This window comes from Sorex araneus, chromosome 1 (genome assembly GCF_027595985.1).
Source record: "Sorex araneus isolate mSorAra2 chromosome 1, mSorAra2.pri, whole genome shotgun sequence".
Classification (NCBI taxonomy): domain Eukaryota; kingdom Metazoa; phylum Chordata; class Mammalia; order Eulipotyphla; family Soricidae; genus Sorex; species Sorex araneus.
The window spans coordinates 428,253,692-428,272,505 of NC_073302.1; the positions used below are offsets into that span (position 1 = coordinate 428,253,692).

The window sequence follows — 18,814 nt, forward strand, 5'->3', positions numbered from 1 at the left end:
TGGGATCGATCCTTTCTTCTGGGAGGGCCAGGGGGGAAGCACACCCAGAGGTACTTGGGGGACCGTGCAGTGTCAGGCGTGGAACCCAGGGCTCCCACAGGCAAAGCATGGCCTCGCTCCATTGAGCCAGCTATCTTATCTTCCCAGTCCCATGAGGCTCTCTCCCTCCACCTGGGGTTTTCTTGAGTCATATTTGTGTACTTGTAGTCCAGTTAGGTCCATACACCAATAGCCACATTTACATTTTTATGAAATACTACTCAACACAATTTTAAACTGAATATATCTAAATACTGTTTTTGTAAGCTAAATCCTAAGTCTCTTTTCCTTGGATCATTTTGTAGGTATCTTAAAAATTTTTTTTTGAGTCACCATGAGATACAGTTACAAAGCTGTTCTTTTTTTTTTTTTTTTTTTGCGTCACACCCGGCGATGCACAGGGGTTGCTCCTGGCTCTGCACTCAGGAATTACCCCTGGCGGTGCTCAGGGGACCATATGGGATGCTGGGAATCGAACCTGGGTCTGCAGCGTGCAAGGCAAACGCCCTACCCGCTGTGCTATTGCTCCAGCCCCCAAAGCTGTTCTTGATTGGGTTTCAATCATACAATGGTCACTGGTGGTGGGAAATGTTCATTGATGTGATTTTTTTTTTTTTTTTGCTTTTTGGGTCACACCTGGCGGTGCACAAGGGTTACTCCTGGCTCTGCACTCAGGAATCGCCCCTGGCGGTGCTCAGGGGACCATATGGGATGCTGGGAGTCGAACTCAGGCCGCGTGCAAGGCAACGCCCTACCCACTGTGCTATCAGTCCAGCCCCTGATGTGATCTTTTAAAGACAGAGTAAGCTCTCATGAAGAGGGTCATGTAGACAGGAAACAAAACACTCTTCAAGAAAAAGAAATGGGGGGCGGTGGCGGAGTAACAGCACAGCAGGTTAGCGTGTTTGCCTTGCACATGGCTGACCTGGGTTTGATCCCTGGCACCCCATATGGCCCCCTGACCCTGCCAGAAGTGAGCCCTGAGCAGAGCCAGGTGTGCACCCCAGCCTCTGCACCTCCCCCCCTTGGAAAAAAAAATGAAAAGAAATAAAAGACCGGGAACAGTACAGCAATTTGGGCACTTGCCTCGAACACAGCAGATCCAGCAATCCCTGACACCCCACGCAGCTGCCAAGCCCTATCAAGAGTATCCCTGAGCACAGAACCAGAGGTAAGCAGTAAACACAGCCGGGTGTGGCTCAAAAACAAACAATATAATCAATTTAAAAAATAACCAGCTGGAGCTAATATAAATTAGTCATTGCTGAAGGATTTCTGCAACTTAACTCTCACTCGTGGCAGCATTACAGTTCCTAAGTATTTCTAGTTACCTACCAGATTTGCTCCTTGTGGCCAAGGGCAGTGCCAGGATGTTGGTCGGGCACAGACACCTGGAGGAACACCACATACCCGGGCACCAACCGGTGCTGGATGGTATCATGTAACACGTGTAGTTTCCAAGTATTGTGCCACTTTAGACAATGTAGAAATCGCATCTTTCAGCTGCCGCCTAATCACAGCTCCCTCCCCCCAAGGCGTCTGAAGGGCAGGGAATGGCAGAGGGCAATGAAGCGCCTCCAGGAGCAGAGAGGGGAAAGCCAGCTCCTGCACCCCAGAAACAATGCTGGTTGCCAGGCCGATTCCCAAACTCCCTCCCACCTCACTTTACTCTTTAGAGGTCACCGATCCCTCAAACCCGACATGACCCTGCTCACCTTAAAAGACTGCAAGTTAAAACACGGTAATCGGATTTGTTATTAACCTTCAAGAAACGAGGGCAGTTAATGTGTAATTAGCTAGTTGGGTATTTTTACAGTCACACTAAAACTCATTATTAAGTTTTCAGCTACTTGATAGCAATTTTGTTTGTCCATAATGTGAAAAAAGAATACGACAGCTTCATGTAATTACCAGGCAAGTGGCCATGCTTGGGGAAGTCATGTACCTCTACACAGTAAACACAAGCACACAAGAGAAAACATACCGGGTTATTTGTCGGTGTGACCACAACTGTGTTCTAAAACTGCAGATCCCTAAGAATATAGGACATAGCTGTGGCTCATGTCCCACGGCCCCCAAAGTCTGGACCACTCTAGTGTTCTCATGTCGCCCTCCAGTAAATGTCGATGCAGTGTTTTAAAAAAACACGACACTCTTCAACCCCAAAATATCCCTCTCCCCCGCTTTTTTTTCCTGCACAGAGCTAAACTCTTGGGTCATGTGCCAACACCGCAACTGAAAATCTGGAGGGGGGGCGGGGGGGAGATATGGGAGAGAGATCATGAAAGCCATCAAACCCCAAATGCCACATAATCCTTCCTGTTACTGCTGCCCTGCCCATGGCAGCGAGAAGCAGTGCATCTACCTGACCCCTATCTAGGAGACTCCATGGTGACCATCTGTCCCACATGCAGGATGATGTGCAACTCCAGCAAGGATGGATCAACACCTTACGAGTTCACAAAGCTGTTCAAACAGTAGCTGTTGGCCAATCAATCATCCATGTAGACACATAATTTGTCTATCACTCTGTTAAAATGTCTAGAAACTTAGTACACACTAAGGTAAACCAATCATTGTTTTATATTCCCTTCTGCTATAATTTGGAACTGTTTAGAAAGATTCATGGAGTACTTGATTGAAAGGTGGGCTGAAGTAAGTGCTTCCAACTAGGAAAGCTTGGGCTGCAGCAATAGTACGGCAGGTAGGGCACTTGCCTTGCACACAGCTGACCTGGGCTCTATCCCTGGCATCTCCTAAGGTCCCCTGAATGCTGCCAGGAATAATTCCCCAGTGCAGAGCCAGGAATAACTTCCGAGTACTGCTTGGGTGTGGCTCTCATATAAAACAAACCAATGTAGGGAAGGTTAAATTCAGTTAGCAACTTAAACTCAAGAGGCATAATATTGTGAAATTTCTTTTTTAAATTTGTCCAAAGCAACTGGCAAATGTAACACTGCTTCGCTTGCTGTTTTTGTTTTGTTTCTGGTTTTGGTTTTTTGGGTCACACCCAGTTGTGCTTGGGGCTTACTTCTGGCTTGGCGCTCAGGGATCACTCTTGGTGGGGCTCATGAACCTGAGTTGGCCGTGTGTTGGCAAGTGCCCTACCAGCTGTACTATCGCTCCAGCCCAGCCTTTCTTCTGTTTTTAAGTGGTGCCAGGGGTTGACACCTGGTCTCATGTATGCCAGGCAAACTCCTTGCTGAGCCACACCCCTGGTCTTATCTTGCCTAACTCTAATCTCCAAGTCCCTGAAGCATTCCTTTTGTTGCAGTCAACTTCATGTGCCTGGTGACTGACCCTCTCCATACGCTCACCCCATGACGAGTTCCCAAATGCAGACTCTTCTCAAGCAGCAAAAAATTGTCCAAGGGGCCTAGGATGGGGGGGCGGTACCATCGCTGCCCCCTGACCAGACGAGACCCTGAGCAGCTGCCCACAAATGGCTCCTCTGTTCCTGAACAGCCATGATTCCAGAGGCACACAAACCAATTTCAGAACCCAGCAGCTTCTTGCAGAAATGCCTCTAGACTGTGAACTAAGCTACAGCTCTGTGCTGCCCCAGGATAGGAAAGGTTTTTGTCCCTTGGCCTTTCCTTCTGGTTGGTGACATGGTGACCACCATCATTCAGAGCCTATTGGATGGAGGTACGAGTTTGCAGCCTGGGAAATCTCGAGATGGCGGCGGGGGGGGGGGGAGGGGGGGGAGGGGCGGTGGTACCGGCACTGCTCCCCGCTTAGACGAGATCACGAACGGCCCTGCTCCTGAACGGCCATGATCCCAGAGGCACACAAAAACCAATTTCAGAACCCAGCGGCTTCTGGCAGAAATCACTCTGGACTTAATTACTAAAATACCAGAAATCCAAAATCATATATTCTTCATTACCAGCAACAGAAAACAAATTATCAAATGATGCCTTTTCGGCAGGTCTGACTGTTGGGGGAAAATTTCAAATAATAATAGTGGGTTTTCTGTCCAAACACTGAATGTAATTAAAGTAAGGAGAGAGAGAGAGAGTAAAGTGAAAATCACCTGCCACACAGGGAGGGTGGGGGGTGGGTATACTGGGGTTCTTGGTGGTGGACCATGTGCACTGGTGAAGGGATTGGTGTTTGATGACTGTATGACTGAAACTTAAACCTGAAATCTTTGTAACTGTTCTCACGGCAATTCAATAAAAAAATTTTAAAAAAGTTGTCTCAGCCTTTAGGGGGTTGAGAATAAGTTGTCAATTGCCTGATTTGTATAGGCTAGCCTTCCAATATATTTGTTCACAATTTAATTCACAAAATAAGTCTTATCCTGCCAGATGAGAAATGAGTCAAGGGAGCAGTGGAGAGCTATCTGCAATGGGCGGGGCAAGTCTCAGAAGGGCGGGAGAGAAATAAGCCCCCACTTCGGCCAAGAACCCTCAGCCTCCAGCACTGTGTGTGAAATGCCAACCACGGATGGAATCTATTTTGGAGTAAAAGGGCAAACTGGAAAATACGAGAGCTTAAAAGCTACCCATGGCCTAATGAACTCCTTTTCCCTTCTTTTATCAGTCTTTAAAATTATAATTGCCTTCGAAACTTAAATCTGGTCCTCTTGGCTGCATTTTAAGTTTCTCAGAGCTTTTATCACTGCTGTCTGGAAGAGTAGGAAGGGATGTTAAAAAGGGGGAAAAAAAAATGCTATCCTGCAGGAAGCCAAATGAATCATTTTTATGATGGAATCTGCTTTCCTTCTAATGTCACAAGAGTAACAATAGTAACTTCATCCCCAATGGATAACTTCATGCTGATAACAAGCATCTTTACAAAACTGACCACATTACTACCCACTAATGTAAAATTCTAAATTACTGGGTGAGGGGCAGGGAAGACAGCTCAAAGGCAGGACTGCATGCAGGAGCCCTGAGTATAATCCCCAGCACTGCATGGTCCTCCAGGAACAATCGTGGGCACCTAGGCGGAAGCAGCCCCTGGACTCTATTAGGTACAGCCCCCAAACAGTAAAATCACTGGCTGATTCAACTACAAGTACAGCAACTCTGAGTTTCTAAGTGCAAAGGGAAACAGGCCTTGAACAGAAACTACCCCTAGAGATATCCCTTCTCTCCACCCCCCAACAGAAACTTATGCACAGCTATATTTCTGGGGTGGCAGGGTGAAGCTTGGTAGAACAGAGAACTCAACGGACACAGCTTATAAGCAAGCTATGGTAACCATAAACCTGAAACGTCAACCAACTAGGAACCACTATTAGAGGACAAAGTTTTCTTTTCTTATATTGTGGGGGGAGGAAAGGGTGGGCGCAGGACTTGGGCCATACCTGATAGTGCTCAGGGGTTATTCCTGGCTCTGCCCTCAGAAATCAATTATGGCTGTGCTCAGGGGACTAATACAGGATACTGAGGATCAGACCCAGGTAGGCTGGGGGCAAGACAAATGTCCTACCCACTATACTTGCGCTCGCACTCAGACAACCCTATACAACAACATTTTTTTTTGGGAGGGACCCAATGTTACTCCTGGCTCTGCACTCAGGAGTTATTCCTGCTCATGGGACCATATGGGATGTTGGGTCCCAGATCAAACCAGACTAGCTACATTCAATATAAGCACCCTACTCACTGTACTATCCCTCCAGCCCTTAGGACAACTCTTACAGCTGCGCAGTACTTGCCCTGGGGCAAATTGGAGAAAAATTTACAAGTATCCCTGCTCCTACCATATCATACAACAGTGCTGTTGCCAAGGTTAGTCTCCCATCTCCCCTCTCCAAGTGAATTATTAGTACTAACTTCCTGACTTTCTCCTATCAGTTGTTTTGTCTTTTTGTTTTGTTTTTAAATCCTCTAACCCAAATATTTTCTCAAGATTCACTGTGGGAAACAATGATTCAGATTTCCCCAATTATCAACTCAGCCACGCCAGATGCTTTAGCAGTTTGTAATAAAAATTCAGATCTGGAGATCAGATAAGATTAAAAGAAACTTCCAAGGCATTTGGACCAAAACCACCCTATCTAACAATACATTTACTGGGGCGGCGATGGGTCATCTCCTAAGTTGGACTCTGCAGATCTAGGGTTCATTCTCGAAAACATTCAGTCAACTTGCTAGGTGATTCAATGCTAGGAATTGAAGAGGAGGAGCTGTTGGGCCCCCAGGGGCCACGGGGCCTCTTGGGCTATATTTGGAGACTGAAGGGGTGCTGGTGGTCTGGTCCCCAAACTGCTGCTCTCCCCTCACCACCAGCACTTTAATATATTTTGCATCACCTCATCCTAAGACTTTCTTTAAAGAGATGCTAAATTTGATTAAGAGTTTGTGTTTGAATAACTCAGTAAGTCTTGGTTTTCTGCACTTACCTGTAATGTCAGTATGCCCATGATCTTGTATCATGGGATATATAAAGCTAACTTACACATGTCATGCATGAATTTAAAAAAAAAATCACTTTGGCAGGACAGAGAGACAGTCCAGTAAGCAGGTAGGGTGCTTCCCTTACACACAGCCAATCCGGGGTCCAATCTCCACCACCAAATACAGTCCCCAAGCCCTGTTAGGAATAATCGCTAAGCACAAGAACCAGGAGCAAGCGTTGAGCACCCCTGCATGTGGCCCCAAACTCCTGAACAAGTTTCCAAGCGCACAGCAAGGTACTCTGAAAGACCCTACTTAACATTTCATAGTCATGATGAAAACTTTACTAGACTTTAAAGTCATTCTGAATCTTAGACACTTGCTGAGAGAATGTAAAATGGTACATTCACTTAAGGAAAAGGCTGTTGGCTCCACAGATGTTTAATCCAAGAGTTATCAAATGCCCTGCATTCTATCCCTGGAGACCCCCCTTCCCACCGCAGAGAAATGAAAACTTATGCACAGATATTTACAGAAACAAATCCTAACAGCCAAATTGTGGAAATAACACATCCATATCTGTCAATTATAAAAATGCGGCTTATCTGTAAAATGAAATTTTTTTTGTCTACAAAAGGAGTACTTTTTGATACATAGTATGCATGGATAAATCTTGAAAACAAAGTGAAAGAAGTCAGGTATAAAAGAATACTTATTGGGGCTGGAGTGATAGCACAGCGGGTAGGGCGTTTGCCTTGCACGCGGCCGACCTGGGTTCGATTCCCAGCATCCCATATGGTCCCCTGACCACCGCCAGGGGTAATTCCTGAGTGCAGAGCCAGGAGTGACCCTTGTGCATCACCAGGTGTGACCCAAAAAGCAAAAAAAAAAAAAGAAAAAAAAAAAAGAATACTTATTTATATTTCTATTTGTAAGAAAACATCCAGAACAGGAAAATCAATAAAGAACAGGTCCTGTGATTTGCTGGGGAGGTAGATAAAAAGGGTATGCATATTTCTTTTTGAGGTAATGAAAATATTCTTTTGTTCTATTTCTGAGCCATACTGGGTGACTCTCAAGAATCACTCCTGGTGGTGCTCAGGGGACCACATGAGATGTCAGGGATCAGCCTGGGTCAGCCATGTGCAAGATGAGGTTCTACCTGCTGTACTATCACTCCGCCTTCCAGTGATGAAAATATTCTAAAACTGTGGTAATGACTGTTATAGTAACCAAATGCAGTGGAGACTATACATGAATTATGAATGTTTTTCTTTATTTGGACCAGAGGGAGACTCCACTGTGGTGCTGGAAGACTAAAAGCCGTTTCCAAGTGACTGTGTTCTGCACAGAGCTGGCAGTCTAAATGCACATGCCACCAGGGCCACACCATTGGTGGAGCTGTGGGAAAGAGGTACTTTATGCCAGGGATCACACGGAGTCATGCTACGTGCTCATCAACAGCTGTCATTTAAAAAAATCTGTTCAGGCCAGAGGAAACAGTACAAGGGTCAGGGATCCTTGGAACTGCATCCAGCTTGATCCTTGGAATTATATATGGAGCCCTGTGTCCTCTCAGGGGTGATCCCTGAGCACAGAGCCAGGAGTAAATTCTGAGCACTGCTGGGTGTGACCCAAAAACCCACACACACAAAACAGAAATTAATTTAAAATAACCGAACCTGTGCAGGGGCCTAGGATATGGTATACAGAGACTAGGACATACATGTGTGAGGCACTGGGTTTGATCCCCAGCAAATGTATCTGTTGAGATGTGAAGTCCTTGAGAATCAGCTATCTTCTACAAAGCTTTTCTGGTCAATAATGAAATAATTAGCTCAAGTCTAATTTACTTCACTGTAATTGGAACCATCTTGCAGTAGTTTATTATTCACATTTCTACAATGTGAATGCAGTTTAAGAAAACACATCATTACATCATATATTCCAGGCAGTCTGCCACAAGACATTTTTACCAAAAAAAAAAATCTTAAAAAGGGATTCATTTAATCAACCTGGAGTGTATGTTCTTTCTTGTTGCTTCATCTCCTTGTATGCTATCATTTTCCTAAAAACCCTCATGTTTAAATAGAACAGGCATAATTAATCCACTCATTAATTCAACAAACACTTGAAACCCTTTCTGCATAGCAGGTACCATTTAAGTATTGTGTGTTACACAATGCACTTCTACAGCTTACAATCTACTAGGACAAGAAAAACAATAAACCAATGTTGGTTTAAAAAACCAAATATAATGCTGCAGTGTTATTTGAACTGAGCAAAGAAGCAGCCAGCACACAAAGATCAACGAAGGAGGGACAGTAACTCTGAGCAGAGGGATGATTCTGGAGCAGTACAATCACAAGGTGGGCAGAAGGGACGAAGTGTGTGCTGCTGGTGGCAACCCTCCACTGTGAGTCTCAGGCATAAGGACATCTTCGAGATTGTGGCTCGAGTATGTTTTACATACCTTACCCTATTAGTTCTCCAAACTCTTTAGTAAGAAAAGGAAATCTCTGGTGCACCCTGTGCAAAATGATCTTGTTCCTTCCATTACTTTCTGGGCTACACCTGGCAATGCTTGGGAGTCACGTGCAGCTTTGGGCCCGGGGACCATGAGGTGGCAGGAATCACACCCAGGCTCCCTCCCAAGCAAAGCCTACATTCAGCTTGTTGAGCTCTCTCCAGCCCCTTCCTCTTCCTTGGTGAACTCTTGACTACTGCCTTTCTTACTCAATCTTTTATCCCACCCTGATGTTGAGGTGGTCTACAAGGGCGAAAACCCCCTGCTAGAACAACAAAGGCAGCTTTACTGGGTGGTGGAGGAGAACAAGAGCAGGCAGAGCTCAGGAAGCCTGAGGATGTGAACACATGGGGAAGTAGATGGATCTGTTGTATTCCTACCCAACTTTAAATATTTTTAAAAACCATTTAGTTACCAATCAAGTTACAAACTCAAGAAGAAGTGGTTTTAAATCTTCTAAACTCTAATACTTAGCATAGAGTCGGGCAAGAGCTATGGTGTCATTTTGGCCTCAGAAACAGATGATCCCCCAAACCTCTTAATGCATTTTTAACATACGGGGACATTCCTAGAATATTCCAAAACTAAGAGGCACTATCAATAACATGTAAATATATATACACAATGTGCTTCTGAAAGCATACATGTATAAAATGCTCACATACGTATCTGCATGTCTGCATAAGTATAATCACTACCTGCATTTCAGAATCTCACTTGATCTCACTTGATTATTTTAAGCTTCCACTGCCGTATCAAAGCTTATACATTTTTTAAAGAAGAGATTAAACTTTCCCATACCGGCGCTCAAAATCCCTTCCCAGTCCCAACAAAATATCTTAAACCCCACTTTTTTTTAAGGCAGTGTCTCAACATCTCTAAAAATATATGTATATATATATATATTCCATGGCCAAACTCACCATAGAGAGCTGTCCAAGTTTGATTAATTACATCTAGACACACAGTTCCTGACCTGAAACAGATGGAAAGAATGGCATTTTTTAAAAAAATTGAGAAAGTTAGTTGCATGTATCTGGCAACTAATATTATTCATTAAGAAAAATACTTTTAGTAGATTAAAAAAAAATAAAAAGGAATCCTACTGGTAAAGTATGATGAGGTAGCCACAAAGGCGTAAGTGTCTCCTTAAAATTCTAAAGGAAACAGCAGTAACTCAACTATGGAAAAACCAGACAACACCGTAATCAGGAGATGAGAATTAACACAACTCCAGGGGCCTCCCAATCAGATTCCCGAGGAAGGCAGAGTCTCACTGTGCGGGCTCTGATCAGAAATGTGCACCCTGCATTTAGGGAGGGAACACCAAACTCAAACGTCCTATAAAATGTCCAACAAATGACCTATCTGTATTCCTTTAAAGTATCAGTTTTATTAAAAGTTGAGGAGCTGTTTCAGCTTAGTTTTTGGGTTCTTTTTTTTTCTGGTTCTTTTTTCATTTTCCTTTTAAGCTGACTGGTGTTTAGGGCCTACTCCCAAATCTGTGTCTGGGAGTCACACCCTGCAATGCTAGGAGACCATGAAGAGTACTGGGGAGTGAAGCTGGGCTCCTGCATGCAAAGTATGCACCCAGCCTACTGGGCTGTACCTGTGACCCAGCTCCAAGTAGTTTAAAGAAACATGACAACTAAAAGCAATACATGATCCTGGAATGGATCCTTTTACTAAATGGGAAAAACAGCTAAAAAGTACTTCCCCAGAAAATGGCAGAACAGAAAGTACTGCATTAATATTCAGCTCCTGACCCCAACTATAGTGCGGTTCCACAAGAGACTATCCTTGTTGGGATGACTGACACACAGAAGCATTAAAGGATAGTGGGGTCTGGTGGATGTGTACATTACACAGGTGTCTGAAACACCTCATCTGCAGTGCGCGCATAGAATAGCAAAATTCCTTGTCACGACAAGGAAAACTGCAGAACAAATCTTTATGTATGCGGAACAGCAAGGGAAGGATCAAATAGGAAGCATGGGTACCCCAACTTAAAATATCAATAAAACATGCAAAGAAAGGGATAATTAAGATTCATGAACTGAAATGAAACTTGTGACTCATGTTTGCTTTTACTCTCAAGAACTGAGAAATAACTTTAGGTCTGAAAATAGTAAATCTGGGTACTGAAAACAGATCTCTGAATTTTGTCTACATAAAGAGAACAAAGATGCAGAATATTACAAATGCCAGCAGAAGGACCCATTTGTGACAATGGGTAAAGTATCCAATAGTGGAAACTGAACTACTTTAGAATACGGTGCCTCTGGGATTCTCCAGTTTAAGTGTTCATTCACACAGTCCTATCTGCTGATAAAATCCAGACAGATAGCTGAGATCTTTTCACAGTGAAGAGAGATGAACGCTAATCAAGAGCAGTTGCTGCTAAGAGTTAAACATTTTTAAATAGTTACTTACGCTTCATCAATGTTGGGATGGAAAATTTTATTCATGAATCCTGTAAAAAGAGATGTTAATTAGCAGCAAAAAGTATCCACAAAAAATTTAAGTATTTCAGTACTGGAAACAATTTCAGTATTGGAAAAAGGTGGAGATACCCATAATGCATTGTCATAGCTCAGGACCGATTTTGGACAGGACTATATTCACCTGACAGCGTCAATTAACTAAAACACATAAGAGTTCTAGTAACCAAATAAGCACAATCTGGGTGCGAATTAGCTTATATGTATTTTAAAAAAAATCATTAAAAGAATGTGCTTGCTATGCTATAAAGGTACTTGCCCAGAATTTATTGCACTGAATCGTTATAATTAGTGCCATAAAAAAATTAACAAAATTACTGTGATTCCACTCCTAAGTTTTACTGTTCGATCTCCAAATTTGAAGGTTCTGCTTTTAACTTCTCCTTCTGATACTCATTTACTGGTAGCATTGTTGCACCGTGTGCGGAACATGAATGAAGCTGTTGAAACGCTGGAGAATCGCTTCCAAACCACAAAGGGTTTCATAAAAACAGTTGACCAAAATATTTTCTTTAATTTTAGTCTATTCATTTCAGGAAACTCAGTTTTAATTAAAATTGGAACAACCAGGAAATGAGGTACCAAGGTTTCAAAAATTTCTGTAAGGTGGCTTTACCTGTCAGGGATTTACTGTTCTGAATTTTGTTTCTTTGTTTTGTTTATTCCAAGAAAACCATGTAAAAAACAGATTAATATTTAAATTCCAACAATAAGTGATTCTCTAACTTAAAAAGCAGTGACCAGATGGACTTCTGCATCTATAACTGACAATTCTAAAGGAGACTCGCCACTGGGGCTGGAGTAATAGCACAGCGGGTAGGGCATTTGCCTTGCACGTGCCCGACCCAGGTTCGATTCCCAGCATCCCATATGGTCCCCTGAGCACCTCCAGGGGTGATTCCTGAGTGCATCGCCAGGTGTGACCCAAAAAGAAAAAAAATAAAGGAGACTCGCCACCAATCTGTAGTTCTGATCACCTCAGTTCCTTTAAAGACTTCCTTGCTCCATTTCACACAAGTTCCTTACTAAGGTGACCCTTGCTATAGCCAATCCCATTCTCCCTCAGCCCCACCTCACATGTTCTATTCTTCACATGCACTGAAAATATATTTGGTCCACCTGTGCACAGATGGCGGGCACTGTGATTATCTAGGTAGGATACTGAATAAATCAGACAGCCCACCATTCTCCAGGAAGTCACTGCAGCGAAAGACAGAAAGTAATGTAATATGCCCAAGCGGTGAGAAGGCTGAAGGAGGTCTGTGTGAGCAGAGGGCATCGGGAGAAGGGCAGAGTCATGGGAATGAATAAAGATCCTCAAGGATGAATTGCAACATCAATTCTGAAAGGCTAAGGAAGTTCTTTGAACTTAGAAATAAGGACACAGAAATTCCAAGTATTCTGTATTCTGGCGCTTGTTCTAGCCACTCCAGTCATGGTTTTGTGTGAGAATGTGGTTGCAGGACTAAAATCTGTAACACGTGAGGCATGTGCTCTACCACTAAGCTACATCTCTGGCCCACACTTTCTTAATCCTCTGTGTTGAAAAATTTAAAGTTGTCTGCTACCCAATTAGAAAGTGCACACAATGTTTAGATTGCTCGAACCCAAAAAGAAGCTGTAGGTCATTACAATTTTACATTAATTTTTCATTAAGGAAGTTGATATCTCAAAGTTTATAGGTATGAGTTATGTATTTATAAAGACTATACAACATCAATGGAAATATGCATGTCTTACTTCCAAGAGAGTAAGAAAAATCCTACATATTCCTGTGAAAACCCTAATATGTAAGACTACTGATAGACAATGTTTATAAAAGCCAAGAATCAAAATTAACAAAAGTCTGGAGAAACTGAAGTACACCTATATTTTGGCAGTTTTTTTTTTTTTTAATTTTTTTTTTTAAATTTTTTTTTTTTTTATAATTTATTTATTTTTAATTAGAGAATCACCGTGAGGGTACAGTTACAGATTTATACACTTTTGTGCTTATACTTCCCTCATACAAAGTTCGGGAACCCATCCCTTCACCAGTGCCCATTCTCCACCACCCGTAAACCCGGCGTCCCTCCCACCCTCCCCACTCCCATCTCCCCCCCACCCCACCCTGCCACTGTGGCAGGGCATTCCCTTCTGTTCTCTCTCTCTAATTAGCTGTTGTGGTTTGCAATAAAGGTGTTGAGTGGCCGCTGTGCTCAGTCTCTAGCCCTCATTCAGCCCGCAACTCCTTTCCCCCACATGGCCTTCAACTACAATGTAGTTGGTGATCGCTTCTCTGAGTTGCCCTTTCCCCGGAACGTGAGGCCAGCCGAGAAGCCATGGGGTCAACCTCCTGGTACTTATTTCTACGGTTCTTGGGTATTAGTCTCCCACTCTGATATTCTATATACCATAGATGAGTGCAGTCTTTCTATGTCTGTCTCTCTCTTTCTGACTCATTTCACTCAGCATGAAACTTTTCATGCCCATCCACTTAACTACAAAATTCTTGACTTCCTTTTTTCTAACAGCTGCATAGTATTCCATTGTATAGATGTACCAAAGTTTCCTCAACCAGTCATCCGTTTTGGGGCATTCGGGTTTTTTCCAGATTCTGGCTATTATTTTGGCAGTTTTGTATAGCCAAGGAAGTGAACTTGATCAGTACGTATCAACCTGAATGTATCTACACATGAGAAGTGGGTTTTGCAGGGTTTCTTTTTTTTTGCTTTTTTTTTTGGGGGGGGTCACACCCGGCGATGCACAGGGGTCACTCCTGGTTCTACACTCAGGAATTACTCCTGGCGGTGCTCAGGGGACCATATGGAATGGTGGGATTCGAACTCGGGTCGGCCGCGTGCAAGGCAAACGCCCTACCCGCTGTGCTATCACTCCAGCCCCGGGTTTTGCAGTTTAACACCAACTGCACTGAAACAAAGCAACATTACATCTAGTCTCCAGAGCAACAAGTACAGAGAGCTACTAGGTGTGTATGAATCAAACTTACAAAAGCACTTCAGTGAGAGTGCAGAGCCAAGGTCGTAGTGGGAACAGAAAGCAGAATGGGGAATGGTTATTAAAAACTAATTTATCTCTATATTGTATTCCTATTTTTTAAAAAGACACAGTGTACTTGTAACTCATTTGCTCCTTTTAAAAAAAAGTGTATATGGATAAGAAACTGCAAATATATACCAATGTCAACAGTGCTCGATTTTTCATGGTGGGAGCTCTTTTCTCAATACTATTTTTCAGATCACATCACCCCCACCCACCTCCAGCCTCGGAGAACAAGGACTGCAGCAGTGTAAAAATGCTAAAGGAAATAGGAACCAATTTTCAATCAAGCTTGAGAGACTCCTTTATTATTTCTACTACGATACCCTGACTTTCAAAAACTTCTGTAAGAGGTTATAGTTAAAATAACCTTCAAACGAAAAACTACAGGGACTGAAGAGATAGGACAGTGGGTTAAGGTGCTTGCATTGCATTTGATGGCCCAGATTCAATCCCCAACACACCATATGGTTCCCTGAGCCCCACCAGGAGTGGTCCCTGAACACAAAGCCAAGAGTAAATCCTGCGCACTACCAGGTATCACCCACAAACCAGAAACCAAAGAGTGAGTGTGTGTGTGTATTACATATACATATAAAAACAGCAATTGTAACGTAGTTATCTAGTGATAAACCGTCTTTGTTTTTGGACCACACCTGGTGGTTCTCTGGGGAATGTGGTACTCAGGATGGAACCAGGATCAGCTACATGCATGGGAAGTGTGTGAACCTCTGTGGGGGCACTTAGCAGTGCTCAGTGACTATATGTAGTGCTGGAACTGAACTGGGTCAGCTGCACACAACAGAAGCACCTAACCCCCTATATAATCTCTCCAGCCCCAAGTAGTCTTAAATAATCTAACTTCACTTGGAAAAAAGAGGTTATCAAGTTATAAAGCTCAATATAAAAGATATATAAAGCTCTCAACATTTAATTTTTTCTAGGAATATGCTTCTATGACAAATGCCAAGAAACTGTTCAATGAAGGGGAAGACATAAATGTCTGAACCACTGAACAGTTGGAGAAACTTACTCTACTAATGTGCAAAATATTTTCCTTAAAGCTACAATTGAGGACTTAAAACGGGCTGGAGCGACCGTACAGCAAGTAGGATACTTGGTGTGCAAATGACTAACCCAGTTAGATCCCTGAACACCACCGGTGTGGCCCCCAAACAAACAAAACCCAAAACTGTAACAAAATTCATCCTCGATACTAAAAATCCTGCCTCAGAATTTCACAAGCAGCATCTCTTAAGCAAAGCCCCTGATGCTGGGGAAAAAAGTCACCTGGAGAAGGCACTGGAGAAAAGCAGCACTGGGTGAGAAGGTGGCAGCATCGGGGAGGGGAACAAAGCAAGGAAAGGGACTCAGAGGAATGCTGGCAAGGAGGCGACAAGTTCACCCAGCATGGGCAGGGAGGTCCAGGGGAGAAGGCAGTTCATCTAAAGCAGGTGGGGCGTTTCCCCCACACCCAGGGGGAACTGTGTCTAGAACGCAGGCGAGCAGAGTGCATTGGGAGGCTCCTCGGTGTGTGTCGAGCAGTGAGGAGACGAGCAGAGTGGAAAGGGGGTGAACGGGAGGAGACACCAGGCCGGAGGTCAGAGAGGGGAGGCACCTTTGTGGGCCTTTGAAAGCAGCTGGCTTTCACTGAGTGAGGTGGGGAGCCCCAAAGACCAGTGTTAGGACAGTAACAGAATACAAATCCAGCTTTCAATTTTGTCAGTCTAAATAAAAGCCTTTTCTCCCCCAAAAAGAGGGGGTTATGGGGAGGGGGGAAGCTTGTAGGGGAAGAGCTCTCCAGGCTCTTGGCGCTGGAGGAAGAGGAGGGTCTCACAGCCCAGGGCTCGCGCCCCGGGAGCAAGAAGGAAGCCGCAACGATTTGACGGCACACGGAACCTCAAAGCTTTAACCAAAGAAACAGGTATGGTGGTGTTGGGGAGGGGTGGGGGGAGAGCTCAAAAATTTTTATCAAAGCCTTCTCTGAAAGATGAAGGTGCCTCCGCACTGGCCCAGGTTCTTCAGGTGACATTTCAACCTACATACTTTCCACGCTCTTTTCATTTCAACCAAGATCCAGCTTGGTGGAGTCCAAGATAGAGCCAAGATAAGTAACAGAGCCCAGAGAGCTTAGTAAACATTCTCTGGTAATAAAAGGTTTGGAGCCTGTCTCCAGGGCCTGCTAAGAATAAAGCACCATCTGAGGAGGGACGACAGTACAGGAGTTAGGGTGCACCCCTATGCTAGGTGGCTGTAAAAGCCCTGAGCACCGCCGGATGGGGCCTCGTGGTTCCTGGCACACCAGGCCTAAGTCATACCGCATCCTCAGGTCCTCACTGAACCACAGGCCTGGATGGCCAAAACACTGCCTTCGGCCTGCCTAAAAATCAGACTGGAAAGAGCGAAGTATTAAGAGGGACATCATGGGTTTGAGTTCCAACTCTACCATTCACAAATGGAGGATGGCCAGAGTACTGAGAACAGAAGCTTTAAGGGGAAGCAACCAATGACTGAGTCCTTGAAAGAAATCAATTTTGTGAGGCTCCCTTTTTAGGAAGCGTATTCTGCAAACCACAAACACGTGATGATGGCAGCATGTGAAATACCACAAAGGAAGATACAGGAGCCAGAAGGGAGGGGGAGGGAGAGAGGGGGAGAAAGAGGAAGAGAAAGAGAAAAAGAGGGGGAAGGGAGGTAGGAGGGCGAGAGACAATGAATGTATATGATTGCATTCGGGCCACACCTGGCAGTGCTCAGGGAAGTTACATCAGATGCCAGGGATCGAACCCCCTTAGCTGTATGCAAGGCAAGAGTCCTCCCCACTGTACTGCCTCTCTGGCTCGGAGTCTTCTATAGTAGAGAAAAACAGACTTTAAAAGCTTGCTTTTGGGGGCTGGAGCAATAGCACAGCGGGTAGGGCATTTGCCCTGCAGACGGCCGACCCGGGTTCGATTCCCAGCATCCCATATGATCCCCCGAGCACCGCCAGGAGTAATTCCTGAGTGCATGAGCCAAGAATAACCCCTGTGCATTGCCGGGTGTGCAATCCAAAAAGCAAAAAAAAAAAGCTTGCTTTCAGCCAGAGACGGTACTGGGGTTGAGGCGTTTGTCCCGCATGTGCAGTGCCTTTGCACCACACGGAGTGCAGTGCGTGCCCCCTTCCCATCGGACACCCCTCAGCACTTCCAGGTGTGGCCCCCAAACAAAAACCAAAAGCTTCCATTCGAGAAACTATCTTCCTAAATTAGACTTCCAACTGTTAGAAAAAGTACCCAAATCAAATAAAGGAAAGTAACACACATCTCCTTTTTAATTGTTCTTGGACAAGCTGCAGCCAACCTTTCTGGCACTGTCATTTACATTCTGGATGATGATGACAACAATGGAACTTGGGGATGAGGAGGGGAGGAGACTGAGAAAGAACAGGCCGGGAATTCAGAGAAATGTTCTCAGGACCCAGCGTGTTTGCCCTGGCATGTTCCCCTTCCTTTTGGCAATGCTACCACCGTGCTAATGAATACATCTGCAACAAGAGAAATTTTCCCAACACTTGTTTCCATTCAACCAGGAACTATTTTGAAGATATTTTAAAAGAACATATTTTAAAAATGACTTTTATGGAAACATGGCTAAGTGGAAGTAGCAAATCATTTTTAATCTACGTGACTGGAGATTTTATTCATTTTTCTAGTGATAAATGTCAGTGATTTCAGCAGGCTTTCAGAAGTCCTCCATTTAATCTTTTAGACACCTATTCTCAGGAATGGCTCAAGGACCTGCAGGGTGCAGTGGGGTGGGGGGGAAGGAGACAACAAAACAGCTAAAAATTCACCACTTCAGTGCTGTACATTTTTGGTTTTTAGTCCACACCTAACAGTGATCAGGGCTTACTTGTGGCAGTGCTCGGGGGACCATATGTGGAGCTGGAGACCAGACTGAATCAGCAATGCACAAGGCAAATGCCTTAACCCACTGTACTATCTCTAGGGTTTTTTAGCAAAAGGAAATCAAGTGGTTTATAATCTCAGAGGAGGAACTATGCTTTGTTTGCAGTAAAAAACTACGTATCTTTTTAAAAAGTGAAAGCACAGATTTTAATACAAAGATACACGTGCTCTCTCTTGGTCCAGTCCAAGACTCCAATTGCTCTAGAATAACAAAGCTCTTCACCCACAGGGCAGCAGATAGTGAATAAACATGCCGAGTCATGCTGGAAGCTTAATTTTTTTCTGTCAGTTTCTGAGACATACCCGGGGGTGTGCAGGAGCCACTCCCAATATGCTGCATGGGGCCACATCTGCAATGCTGGGGCTGGACCCAGGGCCCCCACCTGGACAGCTACACTCCAGCCCCCT

General features: G+C 44.2%; 1 protein-coding gene across 3 annotated transcripts in view; it reads right to left on the minus strand.

The window, feature by feature from the left end:
* Positions 1–18,814, minus strand: part of UBE2H (ubiquitin conjugating enzyme E2 H) — a 112,563-nt gene that overhangs the window by 20,675 nt on the left and 73,074 nt on the right. For 2 of the 3 annotated variants that reach the window (XM_055129545.1, XM_055129644.1), the window contains exons 4-5: positions 11,353–11,392; positions 9,843–9,895 (exon numbers count right to left, since the gene is read on the minus strand). The exons of the other annotated variant lie outside the window; for it this stretch is intronic. In XM_055129545.1, coding sequence (XP_054985520.1) covers positions 9,843–9,895; positions 11,353–11,392 — 93 coding nt within the window. The remainder of the gene's footprint in view (positions 1–9,842; positions 9,896–11,352; positions 11,393–18,814) is intronic. 3 annotated transcript variants of the gene reach the window in all.